The sequence below is a fragment of the Sebastes fasciatus genome, chromosome 6 (genome assembly GCF_043250625.1).
Source record: "Sebastes fasciatus isolate fSebFas1 chromosome 6, fSebFas1.pri, whole genome shotgun sequence".
NCBI lineage: Eukaryota > Metazoa > Chordata > Actinopteri > Perciformes > Sebastidae > Sebastes > Sebastes fasciatus.
Genome location: NC_133800.1, coordinates 16015274 through 16028480, shown reverse-complemented (window position 1 = coordinate 16028480; position 13207 = coordinate 16015274). Strand labels below are relative to the sequence as shown.

At 40.1% G+C, this 13207-nt stretch overlaps 1 protein-coding gene across 1 annotated transcript; it reads right to left on the bottom strand.

Moving 5' to 3' along the window:
- Positions 1-450: 450 nt before the first annotated feature.
- LOC141770187 (eosinophil peroxidase-like) lies at positions 451-11141 on the bottom strand. The gene is made up of 13 exons (XM_074639838.1): positions 11011-11141; positions 10787-10855; positions 8411-8498; positions 8074-8249; positions 7850-7976; positions 7484-7613; positions 5470-5676; positions 5019-5379; positions 4663-4823; positions 4294-4549; positions 1203-1373; positions 824-1061; positions 451-726 (listed from the first exon to the last, which is right to left on the bottom strand). Exons 1-13 carry the CDS (start codon positions 11126-11128, stop codon positions 522-524), a joined length of 2307 nt encoding a protein of 768 aa, XP_074495939.1. The 5' UTR covers positions 11129-11141; the 3' UTR covers positions 451-521.
- Between the last annotated feature and the right edge of the window lie 2066 nt (positions 11142-13207).

Here is a 13207-nt window from a genome sequence, read left to right as displayed (position 1 = left end):
AGGCAGCGACGTACATGAAACCTGCCTTGGCGGAGGTCTGCTCTCTCCGAGTGCACTTCTAGTTCATATTTCAATCAAGCTCACACAGATAAAATTTGTACGAGCTCAAGCTGTGACACACAACACCATCAAATAAGTTGATCAGTGGATTAACTTATTGTGGTTTGACTTTTACATATGATTATTATTATATATTATCTTTGTTACATGTTAATTATTTAAACATGATCTATACCAAACCAGCGTGACCCCTGTCTGCTGTGTAGTACATGTATTTTCTCCTGATCCAATGTTGCACAAACACCAGAGATCTTGAATATATAGTTATAAAAATCAAACTGAGTCATAGCTATTCGAATAACGTGTTTATTATGTTACACTTATGGTGATGTAAACCATCAACTCTTAACTCTTCTCAAAGTTTACATTCATTCGTCAGGCATAAAATAAGAGTCAGCTGCAGTGTGAAGAAAGGTCTCATCTTACACAGCAAAATCAGATGCCCTGAGATGTAGCTGTCTTTAGTGAGCCTCCCTCCATGGACTGAGGTCAAAGGTAGGGTGGGTCGTACAATGAGTGTAACCGGAACCTCTGGCCTTATATTTGAAGGGCTGGGCTGGTACTTCAGTGATACCAGTGTTGTCACAGATGATGCGGGAAAGTGACACTGCCCTCAGGGAGGTTTTCTGGGCTGGAGTGAAGACCCCATGGTTCTCCCACCAAAATCTGAAAGTAAAGTTTGTTCATGTTTAAAAGTGCGTCTAACACCGCTATCGCCTCATCTTTAGTATATGTCAGTCAATAATGCATTTTCAGTGCTTACCGGTCTCCCTGGCGGACCTTCTGGAACTGAGTGGCAATCAAGCAGGCGAACAGGGGTCCCACTCTTCCTCCAGGGACAAACGGCTCAGCCAATCCTCCCAGCCACACATCGATATTGTTAGGTGTTCCGTAGAGATCCAGAAATTTCCTGGCCAGGGGTCTGTTATTCAGCACTCGACGCAGCTGTCCCATATTTCTTGGCTGTGACAGCCCGCAGAACTCCCGCCATTCGTTGTAGCCTAAGAAAGAATACAAAGGGTGAAAATGTAGCCATGTTTAAGATAATGCATGACTGGTAATGCCTGCAAAGACTCAGGTGCAGACCAAATTCTAGCGGTACATGACAGAAAATAAATAGAAAGACTAAATGAAAGTAATACCAGGGAGTCCATGGTCTCTGCCCCTTTGCATGTTGAGGGCGGCCAGATCCAGTGCCAACCTTTCGGTGAATTCAAACAGCCTGTCCCTCAGCTCATCGTGCATCATGTTTTCCTGCGTGTTCAGCTTGGCCTGACGACCCAGCAGGCCTCTCAGAAGTGGGTCCACACCACCTGAAGAACACGAGGGATAGGAAAAATGTAAGCTACTGCTGCTGATCCCACTGAGACTCATGACCCCAATCTGCAGCTCATTGTAGTTTTTAGCTGCTTTGTGTTCATTGTTTTTGATTTGACAATCCATACAGTTTGGTACCAACAGTTCATTGTAAGTAGTAATTGTCTGCTTACATGGTCACCAAGAACTTAAGCTGGTTGCATGTAGCACATTGGGTTACACTTCTTAGTAATACTTTGAGTTCATTCAAAAAAATTTGCTTACACAATATAATACAAAGAAGAGAAAACATCTCATGAAGAGGACAATGCCCACAATATACAGAAAGTGTCGAGGTGTGCATCTCTTTTGACTGATGTTCAGTGTTCTTTGTCTTGTCTTCAGTTCACTTATAATTTGTTTGACTACTAGAGATGGTGACTTGGTGAAGGACCACTGCACCTTGTCTTCCATATTTCTGTTACATTTGTACATATTATCATACTATAAAATTCTTGCTGCAATTTGGGCAGATTTTCGAGAAAAAAAAACATATACCACTGCATTATAGTTCACGTTATTATTAAAACCGACACCTGCCATTTTTTTCCCATACATCTCTAGACCTCTGGCATTTTTAGAATTTAGTGTTCAATAGTTTCATCTTCATCACAATTATCAATAGGGCACCCTTTCGTTTTAACGAAGCAACTCCACTTTATCACCAGCCGAACTGCTAGTCTACAAACTGGTACAAGCCACACAATTATATTATACACATAATTATGTTATACACATAATGTTTATTTTCTGATAAGTTTATACGAAATATGTTTCAATACACACCTGGGATTCAGATTCATCTAGATCCTTGTAGCGGAAAGCACCACCATAAAAGTGATTACATAATTTAACATATATATTTTTACTGGACATTTCAACCCACTCAATATTTAGGTGTGTAACACTTGTCACAAGTTTCTTGCGTGTCCTTTTTTTCTTAGTCCAACTAAGTGCTTCACCGACACATCCACATCACCTTTCTTTTAAGACCAGATGCAATGTTTTTTACAGAGGGCGAAATTTAGTTTTAAACCCAGATCTATGACACCAAGGCATCCCTCTTTTTTACTTTTGTACATTAAATTCCTTTTTGTGACTTCCCTGGTGGTTCCCCAAATAAAATTAACTGCAATTTTATTTATTTCAATAATTGTCTGTTCTTTGGGAGGAAATATAGTTGCCAGAAACTCTCTTTGAGACTCTGTTTTGTTATGGTGTAATTTTGCAACAGATACTTCTTCATATCGCTGAAGATGTTCATTTATTATATCCAGTAGAGGTGTAAGAAAATATTTAAAATATCGAGTATTGCGTTGTGTTTTGTGATAGTGTATCGATTCTCAAAAGCAATGTGTCGATCTTTAATTAATAGTTTATATGCAAAGATGATTCTGATTTCATTTGCAAAGAGATGCACTCTCTCAGTGTATGTGTCCTCAAAGTAGTGCTATGATGTTGGATGTTACAAGGACTGTGAGAAATGCAAATGAAGATCCCCCTGTTCTGATTGCATAAAAAGATTATTTAAAACTTAAAGTACATTTTATACATATGGTGGTGTGTTCTATATACTATGACAATTTTCCTCAAATTTGATTTAAAAGAAATTGCAATATATTGAATCGTAACCCCTGTAACATGATACGTACCGTATTGCCAGATTCTTGCCAATACACAGCCCTAATATCCAGTTCATTTTGGTCTCTCTATTATGACAGTAATATGGTCAGCATATGCCAGACAGCCACCTGCTCTCCACTACTAGTTCTGGTACCACTCTGTCATCATCTTTGATTCTCTTCAATAATAGGTTTATCACTAAAATATAAAGGGCCGCTGATAAAGGACAGCCTTGTTTGTTACCTCTCTCAATTTAAATTTGTTTTGTTAAAACTCCATTTACACTAACCTGAACTGTTGATTGTGCATACAGCAGCTTAATAACATCTATAAAATCGTCCCTAAAACCATCAGCTTTCAACACTGCCCACAGATATTCCCGAGAAGACCTTCTTTTGGTCCTGACCTATAATGAAGAACTCACCCCTGCATTATTACTGGTTATAACTCTCAGCCATCCTAAATTATCCCACATCAACCTCCCCTAAATAGCACACGTCTGCTCTTTTTCAACTATTTTTTTTCAGTACATCATTCAGTCTATTCGTGAGCACTTCTGCAAGGATTCTATAGTCTACATTCGTCAAGGTGATACGCCTCCAATTATTTATTTCATCTCCTTTCTTGTAAATGAGTGATATATCTTCATGGTAAAAGGAGCTATGATGTTCACCTGTCCTGATTCCAGTATTAAACACTGAGGTTAGCAGATCTGTGATGTCATCTATACATGTTTGGTAAAACTCACTAGGAAGTCCATCTGGAACTGGTGCTTTTCCGTTATTTAATTATAAAATAGCTTGTTTTAATTCATCTTTTGTAATCTCTTCACCCAGTAAATTTAGGCCAAACTCATTTCAATGGAATTGAGCAAAGTACCTAACATAGACTCATTTGTATTAATTGTTTGATAATATTTTTCACACTGGTCTCTAATAGTTTCCCTCTTTGCTTGCTCATCTTCAACATCTGGCCCGTTATTGTTGTGTGTTCCAGCTACATATTTATTGTCCTAACTTTCATTGCTGAATTAGGAGGTGTATATACATTTCTAATTCTCATTCTCGTATTTACATAAAAACAATCAACTAATAAATACACACACACACCATTATAATTACATTATACACCCTATTGGAAATCACCATCACCCCATTGGAATAAGTCATGCATTCTCTCCTGATGATCTTTCCTTCAGTGATTTAATATTTTCAATTCAGGTGAATACTAACAAGTTGAAGATCTTGGCCATACCTTCGAAGACGATCCTCCACGGTGCGAAGAAGGTTGTGTGCAGCAATGGGCTGGGGTAAGTAGGGTGCTCCTGGTACTGCTCATTAAGACGAAACATTCTAGGCTGAATCATAAAGTGAGCGTATCGGTAGGCAGCAGTGGCGAACACATTGGAGATCCTGGGGTCAACGTTTTTATCATAACCAGGGTAGGTGTTGAAGGACACCCTGGAGTCTGCACCAACAATGAGAGGTAAGTAGTCTCTATAAATGAGAATCTAAGAGACAAAAAATAAACTTAGTTAACTGAACCATGTGAGGACATACCATCCATCCCTTAAATCATGAATGCAACGTTTCTGTAATCCATGCAGCTAAGCCTCTCTCTCACCTGGAGGTATGCTCCTACGATCTTGCGCGCTTCCTGGTAGAGTCTCTCTCCGTTCCAGTGAGGGTTGATTATGGCCAGAGCAAGTGCTAGACGGTTGTGCTCACGTACAAACACTACGTGTAAAGTCGTCAGACCAATGTTCTCATTTGAGCGTTCGTCACCTGGGGGACAAAGCAGACGTCTGCATTTAATACCCTCAATTAAAGGTTGCCTTGCCTCAGCTGTGTTAACTGTGACAGCCACAATGTGTCATAAAATTAATCTGAACTGATCTTATGGTTTATGGTTATGTAAAACAATGTAATGCTTCTATTGGGTCTAACACTTTGTACGTCAGCGTTTTTGCTGCTACTCACCAGCCTCAAAGCAGGGCACCTCCTGTGCATTAACATTATTAGTAATGCGGGCTCGGGTGGCACACATGTTGGCAGTCATGTCGGAGAAGGGCAGGAGCGCACGGCCGTTGTCGTTGTACTGTGCATTGACCTTCAGCAGGCCCTGATCTGTGGTGAGGTCGCGTAGTTTACGAGCTTTGATATCGTCACTACCGTACACCTGACCTCCATCAAGGAAAGCTGTGAGAGAGTTCATCTGCTGACGGACTGTGCTCGCACCAAAGTTGTAGCCTGTGTTGCCAGAACCACAAGCTGGAGCAGAGCGGAAGAAGGGGATGCAATCAGCTGAGTTTGTGCCAAAACGTGGGTCTGTGCTGGGAATCTGTTAAGATGACAAGAAGTAGTTAACATCCAGTATGTGTGTGTTTTAGATGTATTCATGTCTTTTCTTGTGAAATGCAACGACACTGACCGTAATGGGGAAGCAGGGCTCTGTACGTTCACAACTCTTCTCACAGTCAATACCGTTACTGTATGAACGGATTACAGGAGAGGTAGGAGTGAAGGACATGTCGTGGTCAACCCACTGGGCGAATATCGTCAATAGGTGAGTGTAGAGTGTGTCGCTCTCCACATCAGAGTTTGCTGTTCGCACGATTATGTTGGACACTTCTCTCACCTGAGGACAGCATATAGACAATGAGCACCTTGGTAAAAAGGATTTGTAGAGTAAGTAAGTAACTAAGTTAGTAATTTTGTAGGGGAGATTTTTTGTAGGATTTGTAGGGGAGACCGGGGGCAATTGTAACACGGGCAATTGTAATATCTCAAATATCTCTAATCAGAAATTAAACACAACCATGAAACTCGTCATGCACGGTCTATCATGATCCCTCTCTGCCTGCCAAAGGACAAACTGATGTCTGATTCTAATTTTTCTGCCAAGACTCATTTATGAGGTATAAAAGTGTTTGTTTTTTTCATCTACAGTATTTTCCTCATACAGTCTTAACCTTTAATGTCTATGATTTTAAATCTGTCAGTTTTGATTACCATTGTGTTGTCTAACATTTGATATCTTTGTCAAATGTTAGCTTCGTTGTTTCTAGACAGCAGGGTTGCTTTTGTCATGGGTGGTGCTGTTGGGGTCAATAGTAACACTGTGTCTGTTTTGGTGTGGAGAGGAGGTTGTGTTGCTCCGGCTCTATCTGTTTGGCAATGCCGGGAAGCTGCTTAATATCCTCCTGGATCCACCTTCTCACATATGTTCACATTATATGTATACATTTTTGTTATATGGATTGTCTATGTTGTATTTTCATCAAGTTGTTACTCTGTACACACAACATCTATTGCAAGTCTGTCCATCCTGGAGGGAGATCTCTCCTCTGTTGCTCTTTCTGAGGTTTATCCCATTTTTTTATTTTTTCCCTGTTAAAAGGGTTTTTCTTGGAGGGTGGGAGGGGGGCGTCTTTCCTCATCCGTTGAGAGTGTCGCACTGTAAAGGTTGTCGTATCCTGTACAGATTATAAAGCCCCTGAGGCAAATTTGTGATTTTGAGCCATACACATAAAATTGACATGACTTGTTACAATTGACCCCAACACCATCAAAAAGGTGTCCAACTTAGTAACGACATCAGAATAGCTGATTTTTTTCTATAATAACTATAAGAAAAGTGTTTTGTGTTCAGTTTAAATGTCTACGTAGACTCTATTCATTATGAATTTTACGGCAGAGTCCAGTGGTTACGTCTCTTGCCTCTCAATGTGGGGACTAGGGTTCAATTCAATTCAAAAAGAAAGTACTGCCATATTGGCTGAAAATCAACACACAACCTATTGAAACTCAGTAGTATTGAAACACCGATTTAAAACCTGGTTGGAGCCATTTCATTTTTACATATTTTAAACAAGGGAAATGTGTAACATCTGAAATTGCACCAATCAGAAACGAGAAAGAACCATGAATGTCATTATGTGCATGGTCTGTGATGATGTCTGCCAAAGGACAAACTGATATCTCATACTTGTCAAAGTGTTTCTGCCAAGACTTTTTTTGAGGTATGAAATTATTTCATTTTTCAATGGATATTAAATTGTTTTAACTATATCTATGTTCTTGGTAGTTTGTTGTGGTCCTTGGTATTTATATGAAGGTGTTAGTGTATTGTTTCAATTGCCCTCAAATGCTGTTACAATCGCCCCTGCACCTGGGGGCAGATGTAGCATTTGACATATAGTGTTTCAAGCAATATTGTGACTAACATTGCTTGTAGAAACAGTTGATGACTGTTAACAAGTAAAACACAAATACAAGTTACCTACATAAAAATTGTATCCAAATAGCTCAAGAGGTTTTTGAGTAATGACATCAAAACCAAAAAATGGTACAATTGCCCCCGGTCTCCCCTAAAACTACAAGTGTTTCTTTTCCATGGTCATTTGTGGTATAGCCAGTAAAGATGACATTCTGAAGTATGTTACCAAGGGAAGCCTCCTGTTGTTGATTCTGCGATTAGGGTCCCAGCCTCTGGGCAGAGAGGTATCATCCTGGTACGCAGCAGGAAGCCAGCGCGTAAAAGGTATGTTGGAGGCTCCCAAGCGGGGTTTTTCTCTAGGCAAGAAAAAAACTATTATTTTTCTTTGTCTTTGTCTCACACATGGGTGTTACATGTACATAGTGTTCCAGTCATTGACAATCATACTGCCAATTATATTTTACAGGAAAATCTTTGTCACAATTCAATCCAGCCCCAGGGGCAAACAAATGAAAAGTCAGTTAGCTGTGGAAATATTTGTCACTTGTTCATTTCCTTCAATCTTAAAGTTGCTACTTAGCAGTTGCCTTACTCGTTGTTGCAGACGCCGCTTGCAGTGCGAAACTTATCCAAATTGGTCCTGCAGGAAGGAATACGAATTCGGGGAGAGCAGCCTGTCAGTTCAGCCAAGTAGTGCAGATCCTCCGCAGTGATCAGATCTAATTAACAGAGACAAGAAATAGACATAGCTGATAATAGACTGATAATAGATACCACCTGTATGGAAAATTCAAAGAACCTATTTTGGATACACACCTGTGGCATTGATGGAGCGTTTTTGACGTTTCTCCAAAGATCTCTTGACCAGTTTAACGGCATTATCCATATAGTCAGCAGCACGCACAGCAGTACGGGTCAGCCCGACAGGCTGCTTCAACAAACGCAGGACATCTGAAGGACTCGCTACATTCCTTCTCACACGGTCAACGCTCCTGTAGTGTGTGGAGAGGTCACATTTATGAGCATTGAGATGCTTCTGATGGCGTACAACCTAAAGTTTGAATGTACTGTATGCCTATACTTTCATGTTGTGCATTTTGTTTTTCTATCACTGCAGAACTTGTGCAGCAGTTCAGAGGGTTTGTAGACTCACTCTCTTCTGGAGTAGAGATAAGCTGCATCGACTATGGCCTTGGCTTCAATCACAGCATTCTCAATGATACTTCTGCTCAAACGTGGTTCTGAAGGCACAAAACATCTCATTAAACATTTCTTTATTTTCTCATTCTCTCTTATAGGTATTATGAAACCGTTGTTGGTTGCTGTTTTTAAACACACAGCATTCAAAGTTGGTCCCTTGAGCCGAGAGGGCGATAGAGAGCAGCGATGGTCGGGTGAAAAGCAGTGAATCAGAAAGATAAAACATTATTTTAAGATTTTTTTCACAGCGGTTATGTTCTAAACACGCATCAAACGCATCAAGGTGCCGTGTTGCAGATTTTGAATGAATGCAGCCAAAGGGCAGGCTGTCCTCTCTGCTTGGTGTGTGTGCCTCGGCACAGCGATAGCAGCACACAGCAGAGGAGAGAGAGATGAACAGGGGAAACCTACAGTGATGTAACAAACCCATTCTCATCTGTCAAATATGGCCGCTTATTATCTGACAGAGCTAAAGGGGGACTTGGGCCTCGGTATCAAACGCCGAGGGGCGTGACAAAGCAGCGGTATTTAACGACCTGAACGGGCTGCACACCCTGTGCGCTGTTATTTGCTGGGGGTTACACCTCCACAAGGGGCCCAAAGGCTCTTTGCAGACAACCAGAAGAGTCCCGAACACAGCAAAATAAGAAGAAAAGAGAAAATACAGGCAAAGAAACAGACACCACCACACACTTTTAGCGGGTCATAAGTGATGATTTAGAGGAATTATTTTTGTATCAGTCTATACATAGTTTTTTTCAGGAAGTTCTTGCATATTATACCTTTAATTAGGGCTGCACAATTAATCGAATATTAATCGCGATCACGATTTTGGCTTCCCACAATTAAATGAACATGATCGCCGCGATATCGAAATTTATAATGCATGCTCCGCTCATAGAAAACTGCGCTGCATAACTCAAGCGTTTCCTAAACTAACAGCTGGAGATGTAACGTTAATCATCAGCCGATTGAAGCCGCAATCTCATATCAGTCTCATATGCTCATATATAGTATACGTTTTTTTGCCGATCAGACACACCTGTGCAGCCGCCACATGAAGGTTTTACGTCGACACACAGCGGCACAGTCAGTTACATCAGGAAGTTATTCAGTGTGTGAGTGAAGGAGACATAAAGCTGTAATTTGTCACAACTATAATTCCAAAATAAGCCATGGAGGAATAAACCTAATTGTTTTAAAACGTAACCGCCGGGAAATAATCAGAAAATAACGTTTTATTTCTCTGATGTTGCTTTGTTTTCACTGTGGTCACTCTCCGTTCACTCTTTAGCTCGCTCCACCATAGCTGTTATCTATCTCTCCCTCCCTCGCTCGTTGAATGCCTTGTGTTTACAAACAGCATCCGACAACGGTTACATATTACTTTAAGAACAGCTAACCTAATCAGACTCTTATTACATTGTAATTCATTCCCATGTATGCTGCTCAGTTATGGTACTTTCAAGCTCTACTCAGTAAAATGAGAATTGGGCGATGGTAGATTAAAACGCTATCATGATGCGCTCAAATGTAAACTTGTTAAATTCAGTTTTTGGTGAGAAACTTGAATAAATCCAGTTGTTTGAAGGAGATTTTTTCACAGCACTATAAAACAGATATTAGAGAGTGTATTATAACCTGTTCAGCTTTCTAACACTAGCTTTAAGCAGCTTCTAATATATAAACTACTAATTCCCCAAAAAATGTTATCAATAAAAATAAAATAATTTATTTCCTGATCATTTGAATTTTGTGTTTTTATGCAAATAACCACTATAGATGACAATAACAAAGTAAAAGGACAACATGTAGAATTTTTGACAGTTGGAATTTAGCATAACATCGAAGTGAAAACAGCGCTCTGTTTATTTAAATGTGAATTTGCAATAAAAATATTTTGTCCCTAAAATCTAGGAATAATCATGATAAATAATCGTGATCAATAATATTGATCAATAATCATAATTAGCATTTTAGCCATAATTGTGCAGCACTACCTTTAATATTGATGTTTTTTTCCGATAAATTACTGAAGCTATTGAAGCAGACAACCATTCACACTCCTACGGGCAATTTAGAGTCAACAATTAACCTAACCTGCATGTCTTTGGACTGTGGGAGGAAGCCGGAGAACCCGAACAAAAACCCACGCTAACACGGGGAAAACATGCAAACTCCACACAGAAGGGCCCCAAGCCGGGTTTGAACTTGTGACCCTCTTTTAGTTTTTATCTAAATAACAAAAAAAATGTAGTAGGAGACTATTTTATACACATTTATAATAACTAAATTTAATTTAACTCAATTTGATAGAAGTATTACTCACCAGCATTCACACGGTTTTGTAAACACAGGTAAAGACCTGCAGCAATCAGGCACAAAAACCCCTTCATCTCTGAAAAGACAAACAAAGTCCTGTTATAAACACACTGATCAACGGATAAAATACTGACACAACAAGGCATGGTTGCCTCAAATACATCAATTACAAGTGTGAAGAAACAAATTATGAAAGTTTAAAAGTCAGGCAAGAAGCTGCAGTAGGCCTACCTGTGATGATTGATGCTCCAGCTGCAGTCAGGAGTTGTGCCTTACACCATTTGTCATCTGTACATATAGGCTCGTAAAAACTGTGGCGGGAAACACCCTTTTGCCACACCCAAGGCATCTTTGTTTGAGCAGGACTTTACCTGTGTGGTTTAACAAAACATGAATGTGCTGAGCTGTCAGACAAAATTGTCCCATGATTCACATTTGTTGTCATTCTTTCCACTTATTAATGAAGAGTTTCCTTGTTACAGCCTACCCCACTACTTGGGGAAATTACACACCAGCTGGTAGACAGAGTTACAACTAGTACCAGTCTCCCCTACATTCTTAATTTCTACAGTGAATAAAAGGTATTAAGATATATTGGTCCACCCCCTAGAAAATTTGAAGGTTTTTGTTTTGAAACTATGTAATAATAATTTTGGACCATTATTATTATAGATAACGCCCAAAAAGCTTAAATAGAAAACTTATATTTAAAAAATTATTTTATCATTTAAACCTACAAATATCACTGTCTTCGTCTGAACATTTAATTCTTCTGGAAATGTTTGCCCTGTAAAATCCTATTCTGTAAATCAAAAGAGCAATGTTTCATTAATTATATTTGTTCACAAATGACAAACAGATCACTAATTATTTTACAAAATGACGTGAACGTTGTATCAATAAATTACAGCACGCTCATTCTCATCCTCCGGCACACCCAGATGCTCTCCACACTGTTTTTATGATGAAAAGGTGCAGCACTAAAATGCTGGTGCTGCGCCTTATCATAAAATGTGATTAATTAATTATGAATCACACAGAGAACCTGATATGGAGAGGGCAGAAAAGAGAAGCCTACCATAAGCCATTTATGAGAAGTGCCGGTGCGCAAGAAAAGGTCACTGTACACCAAAGAGTAAAATGGAGAAATAAGCGGGAGTACCGACACAGGAGCAAAGCAATATACTGCTGTGGATGGGGGCAGCTATAAAACGTATTGTAACTGAGTGACTGTGGGCAGGGAGGGGAGCCACTGCGGACACTAATTACAATGAATGGCTGAACCTGTGCCTGATTAGGGCTAGGGTGGATGGACTAGGAAGTGTTGAAAGGGCGTGTGGTCTGGGGAGCAGCGATTGGTGCAGACAGCCAAGCCTAACTGAACATTCATTACTGGGGGTGGGTGCCATTCACATACCAGTCCCTGCGTTAGGGAAGGCTAGATCAGTTAAGTCGGGGTATTAGGAGGGCGACAGCTGCTTCTCAGCCTGTGTAGAGGTGCTGCTGCTGCATGTGGAGGCCTCCCAGCACTGGACCGGCATTTCCCCCACATATGATCCTGTAAAGGGCCGGACCAGCGCTAAAGCTCAGACCCTGGGAGAGTTTCACGAACCCCGGGGGAGTTTCACAAACCCTGGTCAAGCTAAGACTTTTAAATGACTATTTTCTGTGTTTTGTTTGTGTTAATAAGTGTGCCTTGTTTGTTTAGTCAATTCTAGAGCGGTTTAGCCACAGTGTTGCCGGGGTGTAGGATTGTTTAAAGGTCACCTATTATGCAAAATGCACTTTTCCATGTCTTTTAAACATCAATATCTGTCCCCAGTGTGTCTACAAGTCACCATAGTATCATAAAAGACCATCCTCTCTCTTTTTCTCCTGCTCCGTTTGTCCGGAAATGGGTGTCGAAAAATGCTGCGCAGCTTTTCCTTCTCTTCTGACGTCGTTTTTGAAATGCAAGCCACGTGAGGGTTTCCTGGTCGAACCAGAGCAGAACCTTCAGTAGTTGACCCCGCCCCACAGCGCGTCACTGTCTCTCCTCCTCAACCGAACTTGAGCAAAGTAGCTCCTACTGTTAGTCTGCAAGAACCAGCAGAACAGGCTTCATGTACTCCCATCATCTAAATATAACATGTTCTTTCACAAAGGCTTTATGTAATTACACTGTTTAAACAGATGATATTTATATATTATATATATTTGATGTCATGCATGTAGAAGAGTACAGGTAGTAAATAGTGACTTGTAAGCAACACAACACATTTCTGTTTCACAGTCAAACTTTATTTGAGTTGACAGATGACAATATTAATTATTCACAGCATTTGTAATCATCTCACCTGTTAGTTAGTTATGTTAACATGGTACAGGAGAAAGTCTTCAGCTCTGGTAAACTATGGTAAGCTAAGCTCCGGTGGTCTGTAGTCATGGT

Coding starts and splice junctions, on each gene's coding strand:
- LOC141770187 (XM_074639838.1), bottom strand. CDS start 11,128: ATGCCTTGGGTGTGGCAAAAGGGTGTTTCCCGCCACAGTTTTTACGAG. Junction 7,977..8,073: donor ACGCTCCATCAATGCCACAG/GTGTGTATCCAA, acceptor TCTGTTAATTAG/ATCTGATCACTGCGGAGGAT. Junction 4,550..4,662: donor TCGTAGGAGCATACCTCCAG/GTGAGAGAGAGG, acceptor TTTGTCTCTTAG/ATTCTCATTTATAGAGACTA.